This window comes from Pipistrellus hanaki (genome assembly GCF_964339955.1).
Source record: "Pipistrellus hanaki genome assembly, chromosome: 2".
Lineage (NCBI taxonomy): Eukaryota > Metazoa > Chordata > Mammalia > Chiroptera > Vespertilionidae > Pipistrellus > Pipistrellus hanaki.
The window spans coordinates 183,670,872-183,689,749 of NC_140504.1; the positions used below are offsets into that span (position 1 = coordinate 183,670,872).

At 43.7% G+C, this 18,878-nt stretch overlaps 1 protein-coding gene across 2 annotated transcripts; it reads right to left on the minus strand.

Annotated features, from left to right (window-relative positions):
- Nucleotides 1-698: 698 nt before the first annotated feature.
- On the minus strand, nucleotides 699-18,482 carry TRNAU1AP (tRNA selenocysteine 1 associated protein 1). 2 transcript variants are annotated; one of them, XM_084875122.1, is made up of 9 exons: nucleotides 18,337-18,482; nucleotides 17,513-17,610; nucleotides 11,808-11,907; nucleotides 11,136-11,188; nucleotides 9,275-9,406; nucleotides 8,198-8,317; nucleotides 4,988-5,147; nucleotides 4,745-4,778; nucleotides 699-963 (listed from the first exon to the last, which is right to left on the minus strand). In XM_084875122.1, exons 1-9 carry the CDS (start codon nucleotides 18,361-18,363, stop codon nucleotides 827-829), a joined length of 861 nt encoding a protein of 286 aa, XP_084731248.1. In that variant the 5' UTR covers nucleotides 18,364-18,482; the 3' UTR covers nucleotides 699-826. The 2 variants fall into 2 exon arrangements, with proteins under 2 accessions (XP_084731248.1, XP_084731247.1); XM_084875121.1 differs by having other exon boundaries at nucleotides 4,988-5,150.
- Nucleotides 18,483-18,878: the final 396 nt, after the last annotated feature.

The window sequence follows — 18,878 nt, forward strand, 5'->3', positions numbered from 1 at the left end:
AAATTACTGTCACAAAACTAAAATCTGAAGATTTCTAGCACAGACCCAGGCTTCTCAGGTACCACATGACATGAAGTTGGAAAGGGGGCTTTCCTGATTCATTTGGATGTAGGTCTGATGCATTTTAGCTAACTCCCATTAGTTTCATACCCTGGACTAGGCAGATGCAGCGCCCCCCCCCCCCCCCCCCAAATTTGACTAAGTGGCCACATTTGAAGCCAATGTTGGCAGTGCTTAAATGGCAGGCAGGAATGCTCATTTAATATACAGCAGGTAATCCATATATTCTGATCCCAGAGAATTTAAGGATTTAGATGTCACCTGAGAAAGGTCCCTGGCTATACTGATTCATATGGTTTGTAATTATACTTTGGTTAGTAATTCCTGTCTGGCGTGGTTGAGTGTCATCCCGTGTCACAGGTTCAGTTCCCAGTCAGGGCACATGCCTAGGTTAGGGGTTCAGACCAGAACAGGGTGTGAACAGGAGGTAACCAAAGTTTCTTCCTCTTCCCGCTGTTCTAAATTTTTTAAACCATAAAAAATGATTCCAAATTGTTATCTCCAGGAGTACAGATTACTACTGGATAAGTGATCATTGTTTGAAGACGGATGGGAACCTTGTTCAACCCTCTTCAGTTGGTCCCTTTGTTTTCCAGCCCAATTGGCTATATCAAATAAAAGCGGCAGTGTTGCAGTAATACTCATAATCTTAGGAAACTTGATTATTAAAATCGTACAAAACATTTCCCAAAAGGTGAAAGTTCTTGAATTGTTTTTAAAGAAGTCTTTCTCCCTCAGTCCTCCATTCTGGCTTGTCCTTTCTTGGCTACATCACAGCAGGGATCTCCGAAGACACCGTGTCCAGGGGCTGCCAGTGGCAGTCCATCAGCGCGTCGTACAGCTCCTCGCTCTGCTCCATGAACTCCTTGTTGGCCTCGGTCACATCCAGCTGTGGCGTGGGGTCTGGAACAGAACCAAGCATGTATTTAGGGAGCACGAAGGGGAGAAAGTACTCTGGAGCCACAAGACCATGAGACCAAGACCTCTGTTCCCTAGGGCAAGTTCCCTGTCTGCCAGAGTTCCCTCCTAACTCAGGCTGATCAACTGCCTTGCAGGGTTCCTGGGAGACTGAAAATAGGATAATGTAAGGTGTAGTGTAGTTAATACTCAAACAGTCCACAAAAAACATCAGAATTTTGAGTGACAAAGAAAATGACATACTTCCAAGGTCTTGTTGGTTACTTGTATACCAGCATTAAAAGCAACACCTGTATCACGTGCCCTGGATTTTCTGGTGCGGTTATTTCAATTTTGAGCTTGGAAACTGATCCAAATTTACTAAGTCCAAAGCACTAGTCTTAAAGAGAATATTATATGCCATTGAAAATGAACCTTGCCCTGGCCAATGTGGCTCAGCTGAGTATTGTCTTATGCACTGAAAGGTTGCCAGTTAGATTTCCAGTTAGAGTACCTACCCAGGTTCTGTGTTCGATCCCCGGTTAGGGTGCGTATCGGTGCATATAGAAGGCAACCGATCGATGTTTCTCACTTCAATGTTTCTAAAATCAGTAAAAAAACACTAAAAGAAAAAAAAATAACCTTGGCTGAATACAACTTGAGCCTAAACTTGCATGAGTATTGAAAGAAGATGGTAGTACATTCAGTCTGACTGTATTATACAAAGCCAAAAATGCAAAACAAAACCATATTATTTAGTGATACCTAGGTGATAAAACTATAAAAAGAAGGGGAAAAAATGGTTACTACAAGAAGCTGTGGGTTGTGATTGGGGGAAGAATGGCTTCTGGAGGCTGGTAATATTCTACTTCACTGGAATTTGGGTCTCATGGGCAATTGCTTTATGATTACATGTTAAACTATACATTTGCTTTATGTACTTTTTTTTTTTTTTTTTTTTTTTTACTTCAGATATTTATTTCACCAACAAGCAGGAGTTAATAAAAAACTGCTGGCTGGAAAGACTTATTTTAATACTATTGATATAATACAATAACAGGATGATAGAAGATTTCACTTAAGTGTATAGTAAGAGGGAGTGGTGAGCACACATTCAATTTGAGAGTATGGTAATAGAAAATTTCTTCACCTGTTCATTGAAGGAATATAACATACTTTCATGTACCTATTTTGTATAAGTTCTTTCCAGCATTGTTTGCTTTTCCTCAGATACATATTATGCTTTTAACATTTATTAGCATTCATTCATTTAGTCAGCATTCACTTAGGTATGTATGAAGCATCAAACATGCACTAGAGTCTATACACAGCAAGAAGTAAATATAATGATTGCATGAAAACTGTACTGAGTGTGGTAAAACAAATTTTGATTATCTCTTTAGAGGTGGTTGTAATCTGTCAGAGGAGTCTAAACTCTCTCTATAGGATGATTATACTTTTTTGCTTCATAAAAAATAAGTTTTAAATAAAAAGACAAGAGATGTATATTCTATTTTTGCCACAATATTTCTGAGTGTTCTTAGATAAGTTGCTTTATGTACTTTTCTTTCTTTTTTTAAAACTATGTTTTTATTGGTTTTAGAGAGGGAGGGAGAGGGAGAGAGAGAAACATTGATTGGTTGCCTCCGTACGAGGCACCCCGACGGAACCAAACCCAAAACCTGGGCATGTGCCCTGACCAAGAATCGAACCAGCAACCTTTTGGCGCACAGGATGATGCTCAACCAAACGAGCCACAGCGGCCAGGGCTGCTTTATGTACTCTTCCCTGTATATGTTATCTTTCACAATAAAGTTCAAAATAATATTTAATTACTATAATAACATTTTATATTTTTAGTCTGCGTTGGTTTAAAATGCACACACACATTAATTAAAACACATTTAAAATCGAACTGGAAAATTAAAAGAATACCTAATAAACAGAAAGACATCTCATGTACTTGGATTGAAAGATGATTTTATAAAGATGGAAAAATTCTCCAAATTGATGTATAGCTGCAGCTGTTTTTTGTTTATTTTGTAGAAAATGACAAACTGATCATAACATTTCTATGGAAATGCAAGGAATCCAGACGAGCCAAAACAATCTTTAAAAAGAACAAAGTTCAAGGACTTATGCTTCCCCATTTCAAAACTTACTGCAAAGCTACAGTAAGAAAGACCAGCAGTAGTTTAAGGATAAATATATGGATCAACTGACCAGGGTTAAGAGCCCCAAACTAAACCTATACATTTATAGTAAACTGCTTTTCAACAAGAGTACCAAAAACAATTCAAAGGGTAAAGAACAGTTTTTCAACAAATGGTGCTGGGTCACCTATAATTATACAGGCTGGGGCAAAAGTAGGTTTACAGTTGTGAGTATGCAAAAGTTTATTCTTAGTATTTTTTGTATTGTATTTTTTATGTTACTATTTTTTGAAAGAATACTACTTTTTGATATTTAGAGAGAGGAAAGGAGAGAAACATTGATTGGCTGCCTCCTGCAAGCCCCGCACTGGGGGGTCAAGCCCACAACCTGGGCATGTGCCCTTACCTGGAATCAAACCTGCAACCCACAGGACAACCCCCCCAACCTACTGAGCCACACTGGCCAGGGCTTGTATTCTTATATATTAACTGTTGCATTGCTTCCCATATGAACAACGGTAAGCCTATATTTGCCCCACCCTCTATAAGGTGACTTAACTAGATTTAGTGCAGTGATAATTTTGCAATGTATCAAAATTGAATCACACATCTAAAACATACATTTTGTTTAACAAATCATGTATTGGATATTTATCTGTACTGACGATTATCATTGGGGATAAAATCTTTCAAGTAAAATTACTGATTTAAAGCATATAAACATAGTAAGAACTTTTATAGAAACATGGTATATTCTAATTTGCATTTATTAACAGTGTGATAGTTGAATTTTACGTGTAAACCTGGCTAGGCTATGATGCCCAATTGTTTGGTCTAATGTTGCTATGATGGTATTTTGTAGATGTGATTAACATCTGCAATCAGTGACTTTTTTTTTTAAGTTTTGCTTCTGACTTTATTTGTTATTGACTGATTAAAATATTTTTAATTGATTTTTAGAGAGAGGAAGGAAGGATAGAGAGAGAGAAACATCGATGGGAGAGGGAAGCATTGATCAGCTGCCTCCTCCATGCCTCCCACCGGGAATCAAACCAGCAACCTTTTGGTGCATAGGACGATGCCCCACCACCACCTGAGCCACACTGGCCAGGGCCACTCATTGATTCTTTTTTTTTTTTTTTTTTTTTTTTTTTAAATATATTTTATTGATTTTGTACAGAGAGGAAGAGAAAGGGATAGAGAGTTAGAAACATCGATGAGAGAGAGTCATCGATCAGCTGCCTCTTGCACACCCCCTACTGGGGACATGCCCGCAACCAAGGCACATGCCCTTGACCGGAATCGAACTCGGGTCCCTTCAGTCCCCAAGCCGACGCTCTATCCATTGAGCCAAACCGGTCCCGGCCACTCATTGATTCTTGTATGTGCCCTGACCAGGGATTAAACCTGCATATCAAGACGATGATCTAACCAACTTAGTTACCTGGCCTAGGCTGACACACACACTTCCTCCTGCAGTTATGTATACACCGGCTCCCTCATGAGAACAAACGTTCCTCTAGGCAGGACTCACCACGCATCCTTCAGCATCTAGCTGAAGGCACGGTGCCAGCCCCAAAGCAATCACTTCATTGTGGCTGACAGAGGGAATGAGTGATGGGCTCCTTTCTTACCTTCCAAAGCATCATCTCCAACTTCTTCATATGTCTGTCGAGAGACAGAGAGGCTGGGTGAGGATCCTGGCCATAACAAGGGTGGCTTATTTTTAACAAGAGCAACTAGGTGGCTCCATCCCCCGCCACCCCACCCCCAGCTTTTTTCCCCCGGAAGCCCAAGCCCCCATCCTTATCCATCCCATCCTGGAGAATGACCCCTGTCTCTACAGGGTGAGAGCAGACTTGCCCAATCATGGTTACCTGCATGGTGCTCTGGGTATAGCCGTACTGGGGGTAACTGTAGCTGTAGCTGCCTGTGTTCTGGTCATAGCCCCACTGCGCATAGTAGTTCTGGTACTGCTGGTAATACTGGTTGTAGCTGTAGCTGTACATCTGACTGTATTCCACGGGCTTCACACGGCTGCTGTGAAGAAAGAACCAAAAGTAAACCAACGTGAGCAAACGTTCCTGTGACCCTCACTGGCCGAACAAGGACTTTCCTAAGCACTTCACACAGATTAACCGCATTTAACCCCACAACAATCTCTCGCAAAAGTATACACTATTCCTATTTTACACATGAGGAAACCGAGGCACACAGAGGCTGCAATGATTTGACCGAGGCCACACGGCTAAGAGATCCAAGCCAGGCAGTCTGGCTCCACGGCCCATGCTCTGAACACAGGAGTTTCCAATGGTTACGTTCCTCTCTGTTACCAAACTTTGTCAGTACTGGCTTTTTACCACCCATAAAGGCGCGGGTAAACATGGCTGAAGAATCTAGATCCAGGATGACCCAAAAAGCTTTCAAACTTCAAAATATCTAATCACCTCTTCCCCACAAAAAATTAAGAGAAGTGCTCCAGTGGCCTGTCGTCATCCCTGTAGTCACAGCTGCCGTTTACGGAGTAGGCACTCAAGAGCTGTGCCCGTTACTTTTCATGGATGGTCTCCTGTTTAAGTCCTGCACAATCCTCTGACGGAGCGATGATGTATTATTCCCCCTATCAAATGAGACTACCGAGTCTGAAAACCATGCCCACAACTGGAGCCGAACGGAACTCCAAGGTCCGTGCTAACGCCACACCATTGCACACAGCAGCTGGCCTACATCCTGCATTTGTGTCAGGGCTGAGGCCCAGGGTCAGCAGAAAGCTTTCTTACTCTGATTGGACAGCTGCCCCAGCTGCTAACCAAAGACAATGTCAAGTCTGCAAAGGACCCATTGCTCTCAAAAACATAAAGCAGCACACGGGAGTAGGTTTCTGAAAAAGGCCTAAGGTGTGACCAGCAGTCCCAGCTGACAGGAATGAAAGAACATAACTGAAGACAAGATAATGTTCCCCCAGAGTCACTGTACTCCATGGGCCTGAGTCTACCATGGGTGCACACCGACACGCGCAGGAGGCACAGGCTGGCTTATGAGGAAAATTATATAGTCACAAAGTGTGGGACGTGGGATGTGGGACCTCCTCATGGTTGGCGCATTCTTTCTCGGAGTGAAACTGAAGAAGAAACCAAGTCATAAGCAGGAGTTGAGCCACCACAGAAATCCCCATCACAGGAACCACAAAAATGCTCAAGTCTGAATGAGCTCTTCCCAAGTTCCTGGCAAGTTCAACAACTGCCGCCTGTATGGTGAGCAGGACTCCGCGGAGCAGTTTGAGACCGCTCCCGACGGGGTGTCCCGATGATGTCAAACAGCAAGGACTCCGTCTCCCCGCCCAGGGCCAGGCAAAAACTCCATAACTCCCTTCCATGGGTGCTGCCCCGGTCCACACCCTCCCGCAGGTTCCGGTTCCTGAGGTGCAGTCTCTCCACACTCAGTCTTACAGGCGAGCTCTCAAAGGGAACTCTCATCTCCCTCAGTTCCTACTGCTTGAGGACCTCTCCCTAGAAACAGGCACCAAATACTGACAGCAACATTCAGTGAAGAACAGGATATAACAATACACCCTCTCTGCAGAAGGGACTTAGTCAGAATATACAATCAAAAGAATTACCTGCAGTTAAAAATAGGATGAGTAGGCAACTACTAGTATATGGAAAAGTGAATGTGTATACTGAGTAAACTAGGGGAAAAGAGCACTGTTACTGTGAAATGAACAAAGAAATAAATCTACAGTATGTAAACTGACTCACATGTAGTGTGTGTATGCGCATGTGTATGTCATGGATAGGTATGGAGGAGCCTGGAAACAAACTCAGAAATTATAATTAGTCATTTTAGGGTAATGAGGAAATTTCTTTCTTTTAAATAGCTTCTTTAATGTTTTTATATATACAATAGAGTTTAGAAAAAATAACACTTTGGGGGAGAAATCACTCAGATCTTATTAAAAATAGAACAAGCCATAAGGAACCTCCAAATCTTTTGCTGCTTTAAAAAAACAAATCATCATGCCCTAACCAGTTTGACTCAGTGGATAGAGCGTCGGCCTGGGAACTCAGGGGTCCCAGGTTCAATTCCGGTCAAGGGCACGTACCTTGGTTGCAGGCACATACCCAGTGGGAAGTGTGTAGGAGGCAGCTGGTCGATGTTTCTCTCTAATTGATGTTTCTAACTCTCTGTCCCTGTCCCTTCCTCTCTATAAAAAGTCAATAAAATATGTTAAAAAACACACACACACACACACAAAAAAAAATACCATGATCATTTGGAAGTTCCACCCTAAAGAAGCAGCCAATCTCGTACTTTTGAGTTTCTCAGTCTTGGCATGACTGACTTTTGGCAGAGGGAGAGCAGGTAAGTGCTTGTTGTGGGGGTTGTCCTGTGCATCACTGGATGTTCAGAGCATCTATTCATTAGATGCCAGCAGTACCCTCTCTGAGTTGTAACAAAGTTTCCTCCAGATGTTGCCAATGGCCGCTGGGGGACAAAAATTGCCCCTTAATAGACAATTCCTGCTTTGGCCAAAGGATGGAAGATTCTATGCAGAAAAAGTTGTCTTACATCTGAGTGAGACACCTGCTTGGAGTTGTCTTTCTGCCTGGCATGGCAGGTACAACAGTGACGTATCTACTGGGCTATATTGTGTTTGGACCGCTAATCCTCAGCCATTTCCACAGCATGGGACAGCCACAGGTTTGTAGGTTTCATTGATATAAATAAGCTTAAAATTGGGTGTAAATTTTTCCTTTTGTTCAATTCTTAATCTCTGGATCAATGTCTAACAGTGGCACTACTGGGCAAAGAGCGGGGGCGTTATGTATGTGGTACCAAACCACTTCTCCAGCACTGCTATCGGCGATGTCTGATGTATCTGTCTTCCCAGTCATGGCTCTCCCCCAACCATAAGCTCCGGAGGATTATGCCCATTCCTCTCCAACCCCAGCACACAGCCTGGTGAGCATCAGGCATTCCTTATTCGTGAGCAGAATGAACCTCTCTGAAGCCGCCCGTCACAGTGAGGAGCACCCAGGTGGGGTCGGGGCAGAGCCCTCTACCTTCCCCATCGGTGTGGGACTCACGCTTTCGGGATCGCCACGCTCAGCCGCACTGGTTTAGACCCCAGTCCTACTGCTCCCTGGCACTCCGTCAGGGCTCGCTTCTGTTCCAGCTCATCTGTGAATTTCACAAAACCATAGCCCCTGCAGGAAGAACAACACACACACGATATACAGATCACAGGTGGGATGAAGGTACAGTCTGAGGATGGAAAAGGGGCTGAAAGGGGTGGATAGAATCCATCAAACTATCTGGCACCCACTGGGGAGGAGTGTCGCAGAGCAATGTGAGACTCAAGCGCTGGAGGATCCTGAGATCTAGAGGAAGCCCCACTTCCAGTTCACCGTCCTCTCTCTACTTTCACTGATGAGTCTCCTGCCCAAACAGTAGCTTCCCTCCCAATCTACTAGGAAATATTACGGTGACAGCAGTAGCAATAGTTTCTTCAGCGAATATTTGCTGAGTTTGTCTGTATGCACTAGGTCTTGGTAGTCATAAGCAGACAAGGTTCTTGATCTCCTGAACTCATATTCTCCAAGGGGGAATAGATGAACGATAGCAAATATCTAATGAACGCTCTTTCCCAAACACTGTGCTGAGCATATTCCCAGGATTATCTCACTGACAGTCCAACAATTTGATGTAGTATCCACATTTACTGGAGAGGGGACCAAAATCCAGAAAGGTTTACCAATCTGCCCAAAGTCATAGTAGAAACAGGATTCAAATCCAAGTCTCTCAGACTCCGAAGAATGAGTGTTTTTTTTTGAGGTTTTTCAACTTTTAAAGTAAAAATAATAAAATACAAACACCTATACAGCATTTCCTATTGCTTTAGTTACATTACATCATTTAATCCTTACATTGCCCCTGTGCGCAGATACTATGCATCAGTCCTGTTTCAGAGAGAGGAAATGGGGCCAGAGGTTCGGTAACCCGTCGCCTTATGCCTGGCCGGTACTGGAGCCAGAATCCCAACCCTGGCAGTTTGGCTCCAGAACCTGGGCGCTAACTACTATGCGCATGACCGTTCTAGAACACCTGAACCTACGAGAAGAATGCTAAAACCAACAGCGAGCACAGTAACACGGAAGCCTTACTTGGACACGCCTGTCTGGTCCAAAACAACCTTGCCGCCCCGGCAGGAGGGGTAGACTTTGACGAAGAATTCGTACAGCATGCCGTCATCCACGTCCGGGCTCAGGTCCCCCACAAAGAGCGAGTACTCAGGGCTGAGAGGAGAGAACAGGATTCAGAGACAAAGACCTTTGTTCTGACAACTTCCTTTGGCCCATTCTAGGTAAACCCTTCTGAGCCTTTTCAGGGCATGGCACCCCTGGTGCGTCCTTAACCAGGTCCCAGTTTGTGCCACGTGGCAGTCCCGGCAGAAGGAGTACGGAGGTAGTCCCTGCCCCACCCAAGTCCTCCATCCACCCACTGCACAAAGCCTGTCTGGCCTCAGGATTACAGGAGTGCAGATGGAGGCTGAGGTCAGAGGTACTCAAAATATAAAACTAGATGCTCTGCAGTCACTGCATTTTAAAAAATCCTTACCTGAGGATATGTTTCCATTGGTTTTAGATAAGAATGAAAGGAAGGTGTGGGGAGAGAAAGAAACATCAATGTGAGACACACCCATTGGTTGTCTCCCACACACACCCCAAGCAAGTGCGTGCCCTTGACCAGTAAGCGAACCCGAGGTCCTTCAGTGTGAGGGCCAACAATCTAACAACTGAACCAAACCAGCCAGGGTGTCAGTGCATACTTTTAATTTAAATGGTGAAACAGAGAGAATGAGAACTGGATATTATCTACTAGATACCTTAAAACCTGGCTCAATGCAATCTCCCAAATTTTAGAATAAGGGTCATCAAACTTTTTCTGTGGAAGACCACTTTTTTTTTTCTTCTAAGTAGTATTTTTTCACTTTTTAACTTAGCCAACATCTTGACATGTCATGATTCTGCTACAACATGACTTATTAATGGATATATCACACTTCCATTAATGAATGTATTGTAATTTAAACCACTTCCCTATTACTAGATTTGGTTTCCCCCCAATTTTGCCCACTATACATAATATTTCAATGAATACCTTTGAGGATAATCTTACCCACACAATGAATAAATTCTGAGAAGCAGAATTATGGAGGTCAGTGGGTACAAATCTTTCTAACCATTCTGATACATTGTTTTAAAGTTTTCACACAGCAACCTGAAATGCTGAACCAAATGATACTGCTATATGCCCGGCTGGTGTGGCTCAGCGGTTGAGCGTCACAGACCCAGGAACCAAGAGGTCGCCAGCTCGATCCCCAGTGAAAGCACGTGCCCAGGCTGTGGCTCCGTCCCCGCGGGGGCTGTGCAGGAGGCGGCCAATCGATGACGTCCTCTCTCAACGACGTTTCAATCTCTCTATTCCCCTCCCTCCCTCTCTCTAAAAACCATTTAAAAATATTTAAAAAAAATAATATTTCTATGCCGAAACCGGTTTGGCTCAGTGGTAGAGCGTCGGTCTGCGGACTGAAGGGTCCCAGATTCGATTCCGGTCAGGGGCATGTACATTGGTGGCGAGCACATCCCCGGTGGGGGGTGTGCAAGAGGCAGCTGGTCGATGTTTATCTTTCATCGACGTTTCTGGCTCTCTATCCCTCTCCCTTCCTCTCTGTAAGAAAAATCAATAAAAAATATATTAAAAAAATAATAATATTTCTACAACAGGTCAATTATTATGGAATAAAACCTCAACACTGTAGAATGGGGTGGAAGGCTAGAAAGAGACCAAAGAGAGAAGACACAGGCCTCAACATGAATACACAGGCCCCCCTTCAGGAGGGGAGCAAAGGGGAGCCAAACTCCACCCCACCCTCCTCTGGGCAGTGACCTGCACGGTGACACATCTTGTCTCTCTAGACATTCCCTGGGGCTTGAAGCTAGGTCGGGGCTACTCTGAACTTACCTGTTATCTGGCTGTTTCCCGTAAGTAGCATAGTTCAGTTTAAAACGTTTTGCCTGGAAATTTAAAAACAAACAAACTAAAACAGAGAACGGTGTTTTAAGAGCCGAACAATATTTGAAAAGAACTGAAATCAATTACCTTGCCAACACATCTCCCCCTCTCTAAGCCTCAGCTCTTTCTCCTGCATAAAGTGAGGGGGTGGCACGGATGACCGCTAGGGGCACTGCCAGCTCCATGGTTCTATGAGCCCCCGTGTGCCAGCTTGGTGCAGCTGGAAGCTAAGTAACTGTGGGAAGAGCAAAATGTAACTCTCTTGAAATGTGTCCTCACTACTGCCAGCCTGTTCTACTTTCTCACTCAGGCAAGAGGTCCAGTTTCAAGTCTTCCATGAAGAGAGGCAGAGGTGCAGAGTGGAAAGGGAATGGATTTCAGGGTCAACCAATCTTCCATCTGCATCCTGGCTTTGCCACTCGCTACCTGTTTTGCCTTGGGCAAGCTTTATCGCACTTCCCTGAGCTTCAGTTTCCCAGGCTGTCACAGATAACAATGCCTACTCTTCAGGGTTGTTACAGAATCAAATAAAATTATATAAATATATAGTAGGGGTTCAATAAATGACGGTTACTGGTAACAATAAAAATGGCAACATCATCATTATCTAAGTGTCCTTACAGGTGTGGCTCCTGGAAGGGGTTTCCCATTAATTTTATGCAAACACTTCTCGGCTGTGGCCAAATCTGCGAATTCTACAAAACAGTAACCAGCTGGAATCCTGGAAAGAAAGAAAACAGAGAGAATGGTTCAAGATGCAGTTCCCAGCCCTAACCGGTTTGGCTCAGTGATAGACTCTGTGATTCCCAAAGTGGTCTATATCGACCCCCAGGGGTCTATGACAACCTGCAAGGGGTCTACGTCAGCGAAAAAAAAAATTTGGGGGTCCATGAAATGAAAATGGGGGTCCACGATAGTGGATCTCAACATACACTGATAGTACCTATTTACTTACATCATATTATCTTATAATATAAAAACATATAAATTATTTATAAAAGTACCTATGAAGTAAAAAATTTATTATATGTTTATAAAATTGTGTAAGTTGTAGGATAAAAACCTGCACATAATAATATACCAGTATCATCTTGTTACAAGCATACGCGCAGTAAACATTCTTGCCAATTTTTGTCTCAAAGCTTCGCGAACTTGCACTGACTTGTTCAATTCGTCACTCTATAAATATGAATGTGAGAAAAATACGTTCATTCGTTTCCTGAATCTTGAATAGGAAAGTGCTGAGAAAACATTTAAAAAAATATAAACTGGTAGTTTATCATACAAATTATAGTGAATCAGTGTTATTTTGTTTGAGAATGCCGGAGAAAAGTAGGTACATTATTTTTTATTAAATTTTATGTTACGTATATTTTATATAACAGATACAAAATTTTATTTTGAGTAGTTTTAATTTAAATTCAATAAATAAATGTATAAAACTTAACATGTGTTTTTATTTCAAGTTTTTAACACTAAACTTCACTACAGTTAGAAATTTACAAAAAAATCAATACTGTATCAGGTAAGTAGGGGGTCTACCCAAAACCGAAAAACATGGCAAGGGGTCTACGGCACAAACAAGTTTGGGAACCTCTGGGATAGAGCGTCGGCCTGAGGACTGAAAGGTCCCAGGTTCGATTCCGCTTAAGGGCATGTGCCTTGGTTGTGGTCACATCCCCAGTGGGGGGTGTGCAGAAGGGAGCTGATGGATGTTTCTCTCTCAAGGATGTTTCTAATTCTCTATCCCTCTCCGTAAAAAAATTAATAAAAAATATTAAAAAAATATTTTAGTCTTTGTAGGCCATACTTATTGCATATTCTTTTTTATTTTATTTAACAACCCTTTAAGAGGATAAAAGTTGTTTTTAGCTCAAGATCAGACTTCAGGCTGGATCTAGTTCACTTAGCGATACTAAAGCTCCCACATAAAGTTCTTAATCAATCCCCGGTGAAAAGACACACAGGTTGTTTCCTCTTGTTATTACAGATAAAGCTGTGATCCACTAAGCCAAACTGGCCAGAGCTTAAAAAGTTTTTGTTTTTTTCTTCAATGTTTTACTGATTTAAAAAAATATATATATTTTATTGATTTTTTACAGAGAGGAAGGGAGAAGGACAGAGTTAGAAACATCGATGAGAGAGAGTCATGCCCTCTTGTACACCCCCCACTGGGGATGTGCCCACAACCAACGTACATGCCCTTGACAGGAATCGAACACGGGACCCTTCAGTCTTCAGGCTGATGCTCTATCCACTGAGCCAAACCGGTATCGGCTGTTTTACTGATTTTTAAAAATATATATATTTTATTGATTTTTTACAGAGAGGGAGAGGGTTAGAGAGTTAGAAACATTGATGAGAGGGAAACATTGATGAGCTGCCTCCTGCACATCTCCCACAGGGGATATGCTCACAACCAAAGTACATGCCCTTGACCGGAATCGAACCCGGGACCCTTGAGTCCGCAGGCAGAGGCTCTATCCACTGAGCCAAACCTGCCAGGGCATTACACCCATTTAGACAAGAAGACAGACCTAACAGATTGTACAATACGTTGTAGAACACCCAGCTGGTATGTGCCAAAGGTTGGGCTTGAATTCAGGAGAGTGTGATTATATCCTTTACCCAACATTACTACACTCGATCTTAGCCAAAAGGCCGAGAAGCGATACCCCAACATTATGACAAATTCCCAACATAAAAACTGAAATAACTCTATAGCAATCACCCACACATCGATCACCTGCAAATATTTTATTATACTATTTTATCCAACTATCCATTCTTCTACCCATGTATCATTCTTATTTTCTTGATACATTTCAAAGTAAGTTGCAGATATTGGTGTACTTGCCTCAATGACTTTAACATGCATGTTACCTAGAGTTCAATTATCATTTACAGTTTTCTCTCTTGGTTTATATGCAATGAAGTGCACAAATCTTCCAGATCCTGAGTTATTTCTACCACAGATGAATTTTGTATATTCTAGAATTTTCAATTAGTGGAATCATATAGTAAGGCTTCTTTCATATAGCGTAATGCCTTTGAGATTCATTCATGTTGTCACTATGGAGTAGTTTGTTCCTTTGTTAAAAAAAATTAAAAAATAAAATTTGAAAGATATGTTTTTATTGATTTTCAGAGAGAGGAAGGAGTGGGGCATACTGAGAGAAACATCAGTGTGAGAGAGACATAACCTGTAACCCAGGATGTGCCCTGATCAGGAATAGTTCCTGAGACCTTGTCTGTGCAGATGCTCTAACTAGTGAGCCCACCAGCCAGGTCTTTTTTTTTTATTTAAAGAATTGTGGTTAAATATGCGTAACATGCCCTAGCTTGTTTGGCTCAGTAGATAGAGGATTGGACTAAAGGATCCCAGATTCGATTCCAGTCAATGGCACATGCCCGGGTTGCATGCTCTATCCCCAGTAGGCAGCCAATCAATGATCTCTCTCATGATTGATGTTTTTATCTCTCCCTCTTCCTTCTTCTCTGAAATCAATAAAAACATATTTAAAAGTAAATGTAAACATATATAACAAAATTTACTTTTAAGTGTGTATTTTTGTGAAATTAAGTACAATTTGTGCAACCACTGACTGCATTATTTTTAAAGCATATTATTTTTCCTTGGGTCTTATCTTTTTGCCTTATTTTCCCTGGTCTTGGTTTTTATTTTTTTGTTTTTATTTTTTAAATATATTTTATTGATTTTTTACAGAGAGGAAGAGAGAGGGACAGAGAGTTAGAAACATCGATGAGAGAGAAACATTGACCAGCTGCCTCTTGCACACCCCCTAATGGGGATGTGCCCGCAACCAATGTATTTGCCCTTGACCGGAATCGAACCCGGGGGACCCTTCCGTCCGCAGGCCAACGCTCTATCCACTGAGCCAAACCGGTTTCGGCTGGTCTTGGTTTTTAAATTTACATTTATTTTTTTCTAGAGTACTCTTGTAAAGCCACTAAAAGCCTTTGTCAAATGAGGCAGGATATAAATGCAATGTGTCTGTAAGAACCACCATAAGAAACAGCAGAGTTTAGTAACCATGGGTAGAAGAGTAGTTCCAAATCCTATTTCAATAAAGATTAAAATGTGAGAATCTATGTCAGTATTTTATTAAATTATTATCTGTGTACATATTTTAACATTGCCCCTCCCTCCCATACATACCCTTCCTCCCCAGAGTTTTGTGTCCATTGGTTGTATTTATATGCATGTATATAAATCCTTCGGTTGATCTCTTATCTCCCCCAGATCTCCCTACCCTCCCGGCTGTAATTTTACAGTCTGCTTGTTGTTTTACTGTCTTTATATCTGGCTTTTGGTTTGTCAGTTTATAATGTTCTTTAATATCCATAAATGAGTGAGGCCATGTGGTATTTCTCTTTCATTGACTGGCTTATTTCACTCAGCATGATGTTCTCTAGTTCTATCCAGGTTGCTGCAAATGATGAGAATTCCTTCTTTTTATGGCAGCATAGTATTCCATTGTGTAGATGTACCATAGTTTTTTGATCCAATCATCTGCTGACGGGCACCTAGGCTGTTTCCAGATTCTAGCTATTGTAGATTGTTCTGCTACGAACTATATGTCAGTATTTTAAATGGTAGAAGGTATTACAGAATGAGTTTTCCTACTAGGTTCACATTCTGTCTATAGGAGCAAGAAAAATAGTTAGGCCACTCTACTCAATAACCATTGACAACTTAATAAAGGAATCCTCTCATTTCTACTTAGAACCCTAAAGAAAACCAAGACACAAACAAACACACACACACACACACACACACACCCCACCAAAGAGAAAAAAGTAACTGGGGGCAATAGCACACGACTATCGAAAACATTCTCTGCATTGTTTTGTTTACACAATTTATTGCCTCATTAGGACGTAGTAAACTCCATGAGAGGAGGGACTGTGGCTGGCTTGTTTCATGGGAAGCTAGGACAGTAGTACAGAGTAGTGTCGCTATAAACGAGATTTTAATTGATAGCATTAAAGTTAAGGGCACTCTCAGAACTGAATTTGAATCCTGGCTTGTCATTTAATAACAGTGATTTTAAGACAGTTATCAAGCTTCCCTAATAACAGTACTTCACTCAGAAATTTTTGTGATTTTAAATTATTTATTACCTAACAGATAATAATCTGTTTATGTTTATATAATCTGCACATATTATATGCCAGACACTATTCTAAATGCTGAATGTGAATTAACTCATTTAATCCTCACCTTAACTCTATCATCTCCATTTTTTTTTTTTAATAAATATATTTTATTGATTTTTTACAGAGAGCAAGAGAGAGAGAAACGTCGATGAGAGAGAAACATTGACCAGCTGCCTCTTGCACACCTCCTACCGGGATGTGCCCGCAACCAATGTACATGCCCTTGACCGGAATCGAACCTGGGACCTTTCAGTCCATAGGCCGACGCTCTACCACTGAGCCAAACCAGCTTCGGCTATCATCTCCATTTTTATAGTCAAAGTGAAGGAGACGGAGAGGTAAGGTAACTTACCAAAGGTCACACAGCAGACACAGCTTTCAAACAGACTGGGACTGCAATGAATATGCTTTACTTCCTCTCAATTAAGGCCCCAATGCTAGCCTTTATAACATAACTAGAGGCCTGATGCACGAAATTCATGCACTCGAAGGGTTCCTCAGCCTGGCCTGTGCCCTCCCGCAGTCTGGGAGCTCTGGGGGTAGGGGTGGTGGTGGGGGAATGTCTAATGGCTCTTCAGACATCTTTAGGGCTGCCGCAGGCTGGAGAGGTACCCATCACTACCCCTGTGCTCGCCCTGTGAGTCTGGCTTCTGGCTGAGCAGTCCTCCCCCTGTGGGAACGCACTGATCACCAGGGGCAGCTCCTGCGTTGAGTGTGTGCCCCCTGGTGGTCAGTGTGCATCATAGTAACTGTTCATTCTGCCATTCGGTTATTTGCATATTAGCCTTTTTTTTTTAAATATGTTTTTTATTTCAGAGAGGAAGGGAAAGGAAGAGATAGATGGAAACATCAATGATGAGAGAGAATCATTGATCGGCTGGCTCCTGTATATTCCTCTTCACTGGAGATCAAGCCCCTGAAACTCAGGCATGTGCCCTTGACCGGATTCGAACCCGGGGCTCTTCAGTCCACAGGCTGACACTCTATCCACTAAGCCAAACCGGGTGGGGCTAGCCTTTTATTATATAGGATAACTATAATTATGGTGAGAAGCCCAGACTTTCTGCGATGTTTATATTTACCCCAATAACACTTGCCTCCTATTAAGGGAGAAGTAACTGAGCAGGCTGAAGGAAAGAACGTACCCAGTGAGGCGGTTTCGGATAATTTTGACGCTCATCACCGTCTCCCCCATGGTGGCAAAGGCTCTGGAGATGAAGTTCTCATCCATGTAGGGCTCCAGCTGCGTAAATGCAAGGGCAGAGCGACTCAGGCCAGAGGCAGGCTCCGCACCCGCGGCTCCAGAGCCCCCCCCCGCCCCTCAGCTCTGGGCTGGCTACATGCTGTGTGTGTGTGTGTGTGTGTGTACGGGTTCTCACCTGCAGAGCGGGCTGAACTGCACTTCCTTCCCGGCCATTAAACCGGCACCCTCGGGAGCCTCCCCCGTGGACTCAGAAACCCACTCCTGCAGCCTTGAACCCGGAGCCCTGCCGGGCCAGCGGCGGTTCCACTCCCCTTCAGGAGCGTGTGCTTGGGCTGCGGGCTCCTTCCCGCCCTCCGCCCCCCACACGGCGCCTGGGGGAGGCAACCCACCGACTCCCGCAGATGCTTCCCTCTAGCTCTCCCTACCTTCCCTCCACTCTAAAAGCCAATGGAAAAAATACCCCCCGATGAGGATTAACATCAATAAAAAGACGTTAACAAACAAAACCAAAGAGCCCTCCAAAAGCCTCGGGGCCCCCCTTCTCAGTCCCCAAAGCACCTCCCTTTCGCCTCCACGACTCGCGGCGAGGCCCGGGGACTCCTCCCCCCGGACTCGGTCCCTCCCCTGGATGCTGGGACCCGCTCCGGTGTCACCAGAACTCCCCTTCCTGTGCACTTCCATCGCTTTGGGGTCCGAGGACCCCGCCCTTCAGGCCATTCCTCCCGCTGACACTAAGGTTCCTCCGCGGGAGCCGCCCTCACTCACGTCGCCCATCCACAGGCTGGCCGCCATGGCCCCGGTCGGGCCGGGCTCGGGCTGCGCCGCGCGGCGCGAGTCCTCCGGCGGGACCGCCACGGAGCATGCGCAGACGGCGCCTTGTGCGCACGCGCCTCAGCGCCGCGGGCAGCGCGGCCCGGGCGGCTTCGGGGTTTTCCGGAGACTCAGGGCGCCAGCTTCCGGGTCCCTTCGGGCCAATTCGGAGCCGAGTCCGCCGAGCGGGGCGGGGCGGGGCGGACTTCACCCTGCGCAGGATGGTGGCTTGGTGGGATAACAGGGTTTCTTTCTCACTTTTATATATTTAAACAGACGTACAAATAACATTTCAAAAGTAATATACCCTCATTGTAGAAACTTGCACATACAAGTTTTTATATATATTTTTTTATTGACTTCAGAGAGGAAGGGAGAGGGAGAAAGAAACATCAAGGATGAGAACCATCCATTGGCTGCCTCCGGCTCGGCCCCCACTGGGGATGGAGCCCAGAACCTGGACACCTGCCCTTGAGCTGGAACCGAACCTGGGACCC

Coding starts and splice junctions, on each gene's coding strand:
- TRNAU1AP (XM_084875121.1), bottom strand. CDS start 18,363: ATGGCGGCCAGCCTGTGGATGGGCGAC. Junction 17,611..18,336: donor CCAGCCTGTGGATGGGCGAC/GTGAGTGAGGGC, acceptor GCATTTACGCAG/CTGGAGCCCTACATGGATGA. Junction 11,189..11,807: donor CCCTTCCAGGAGCCACACCT/GTAAGGACACTT, acceptor TTAAATTTCCAG/GCAAAACGTTTTAAACTGAA.